The sequence below is a fragment of the Populus nigra genome, chromosome 2, assembly GCF_951802175.1.
Source record: "Populus nigra chromosome 2, ddPopNigr1.1, whole genome shotgun sequence".
NCBI classification, from domain to species: domain Eukaryota; kingdom Viridiplantae; phylum Streptophyta; class Magnoliopsida; order Malpighiales; family Salicaceae; genus Populus; species Populus nigra.
This window is the reverse complement of record NC_084853.1, coordinates 25,903,924-25,906,809: the sequence shown is the minus strand read 5'-3', so window position 1 is coordinate 25,906,809 and position 2,886 is coordinate 25,903,924. Positions and strand designations below refer to the sequence as shown.

At 35.7% G+C, this 2,886-nt stretch overlaps 1 protein-coding gene across 1 annotated transcript; it reads left to right on the top strand.

Moving 5' to 3' along the window:
- The first annotated feature begins 1,101 nt into the window (after nucleotides 1–1,101).
- LOC133681776 (methyl-CpG-binding domain protein 4-like protein) lies at nucleotides 1,102–2,414 on the top strand. Its single transcript, XM_062104910.1, has 3 exons — nucleotides 1,102–1,592; nucleotides 1,669–1,865; nucleotides 1,968–2,414. Exons 1-3 carry the CDS (start codon nucleotides 1,113–1,115, stop codon nucleotides 2,086–2,088), a joined length of 798 nt encoding a protein of 265 aa, XP_061960894.1. The 5' UTR covers nucleotides 1,102–1,112; the 3' UTR covers nucleotides 2,089–2,414.
- Nucleotides 2,415–2,886: the final 472 nt, after the last annotated feature.

Here is a 2,886-nt window from a genome sequence, read left to right as displayed (position 1 = left end):
TTATAATTTTGAAGAGTTGATTTGGTCAAATCAGGGGTTTAATTGCATAATTATTAAAGTTTGATGGTCAATTAGGATTTAATTGAAACAATCCGAAACCAAGAACCAAACCAGAAAAAACGCTAAAATCAAGGAATTCAATTAGAATTCATAGGGGGGGCTTGATTACAATTAATTAGCTGACTCTTACATTTTCCCAGGTTAAGGAAATTGAAATTAAATTAAAAAGGGCAGCTAAAACTAAATCTATGAAAATATTAATGTAGACACAATTTTTATGCCTTAATTTTAGTTATTTTATGAGATTTTATTTTATTTTTTCATTTTTATTTCAACTACGCAAAAATTTCTATCATGAAATAATTTTCTTGTGCAGTTAATTTTATTTACTTCTTATATATATTGATACTTTATCTTTTACAGTATTAGGTTAAAAAATAACTTTATACTCGTTTAAATCTAATCCAATTTATACAAGATTGTAGGTTCTTTAAAGTTTTATATTATTTCCAAAGTAAACAATCCGTAATTATTTCATTAATTTATTTTAAAGATAAACACAAATAATAATATAAAAGATAAAAGTATATTTTTATGAGCGTTGGATCAATTAATAATTCTATAATAATAATAACTATACTAAAACACAAATGTCATGTTTTTAAATTTTAAAATTTTTTAATATTTTTTTATAAAAATAAAAAGTTGGATGTGATATAGAACGAAGCATCTAATTAATAATAACTATAATATAACTAGTTTATATACTAAATTTAAAAATTTAAAATTGTATTTGAATTGAATAACGAGGTAATGATCCCATATCCTACTTCGTTTTTTCTAAATTAAGATTAATAAAAAAAAAACAATTCCCCTCGATAAACTCCCATGTGAGCAATTAATTAATGAACAGAAAAAATAATAAAAAAAAGTTCCCGCTCTAGATATGGGATGGGCGGGCTAAACGAAAAGATTGGATTTTACAATTTTGGAATTAGCAGGAAGAAAGAGTGGAATTCCAAGCAAGCCCTGGAAAATGAAACGATATTTCTTCAACAAAGGGAGTGTGTTACCAGCACAAACAGAAACCCTTTGCCCTCCTCTTCTATATAATGAAAAGGTTTGCCCTAGAGAAACAAAATCAAATCAAATCAAATCTAATGGAGGGTGGGGCAGAAAAGAAGAGAAGAAGGGAAAGTAAGAAGAAAAAGAAGGATTTCGAGTGTGATGGCAAAGCAGGAGGTGGTCATGGACGGCCGGTAGAAGTCAGTGCTAGTGTGATGGGGTTGTTTTCTGAATTCGCGTTTACAGGTTGTTCAGGGGGGAAAGGGCAAGCTTCCTCCTCCGCCCCCTCCACTCGACCTTCCATCAAGAAAGTCGAAAGGGAAGAAGAAGCTCAGAAGAAGAAGAGGAAGAGATCGCCCAGGCTCACTGCTGCTCAAATGCGTGATGTGGCATACCTCAGGAGACGACCCAACAACCGTTGGATTCCGCCCAGATCTCCTCACGAGCTTCTTCAAGAGAATCATTACCATGACCCTTGGAGAGTTCTCGTCATTTGTATGCTATTAAACTGCACATCGGGTGGCCAGGTAAGATCCGTACCTGTTTTTATTATTGGAAATCAGCATAGAAAAAGCATAATCCCAAAGAAATTTCTCATTGCAGGTCAGACCAATTTTAAATGACTTCTTCACCCTATGTCCTGATGCAAAGACCACCACTAATGTTGACCAGAACGATATTGCCCAGCTAACACGCAGTTTAGGTTTCAAAAACACGAGGGCTGAGAAGATAAAACGCCTTTCTGAGATTTACTTGCAAGAGGACTGGACCCATGTCACCTTTCTGCCTGGTGTTGGAAAGTAGGGAAATTTCTGTTCAGTTCGCTGTCTGCTATAGCTATTTGCATTGATGGTTTTTCCAAACTGATCTGACTCATTTGAATTTCTTGTCTGATTGTTCAGGTATGCCGCTGATGCATATGCAATATTCTGCACAGGGAGGTGGGACAGGGTGGTGCCAGAGGATCACATGTTGACTAGGTACTGGGAATTCCTTCGCAAGGGTAGATGGATCATAGAATAGATGGATTGTCCCTGTTTTGTATTTTGAAGAGACAGATCACCTGGGGGTTTGTTTATACTATGTTTATTGTGTCCCTAATACTAGGTCTTTTGATGCCAACTGTGTGTGGCAAATTAAACCCCCGATCTGTGTCTAGCTTTGAATAGCCATTCAGGTATAACTAACTAATGGAGTAGTATCCCACCTATGTTTGGACTGAGATAATGTAGGGATTGGCTATGAAGTACTGTTGAATTTGAAGTTTTTTAAGATCCCAGCTATGTTTGGGTAATTGCTCGAAAAACTTCTCTAAGAGTATTTTCAAGGGAATGCCAGCTTGAAAGGAATGTTGCTCTCTTCTTCCTTGGAATTGCAAATGTAGCTCGATGGATAACTCTTTATGCTGTTTCAGAAACTTCAACAAGTCCCTATCAGTTTCCTTTTGTAAGGCAGCGTAAGCCTCTGTAATATGCCTGAAGTCTTTCCCATGCATGTGAAGTGCACATGCTGTTTTTTAAGTTTAAAGCTTCCAGTCGCCTGTTGCAAATAAGAGCAACAAAACAGAGGAGAAGAAAACGATCCAAATTTAGTTGCTATAAGGTTCTAAAACGAGTTCTTGGCTATCATATTGATGCTCTAATGATTTCAAAACATCGTAAATTGGCACTTGAAACACAACTTCGGTCGATGTTTCAAGGACATCTCCATGCATTTTCATTACTGGTGGAAACATGAAGGAAAAAAACCATATAGTTAGCGGCCACAACATACACCCTTCTGTGTAGCATTGCAGCATACCATGCTCTGAATTCTTTAGGA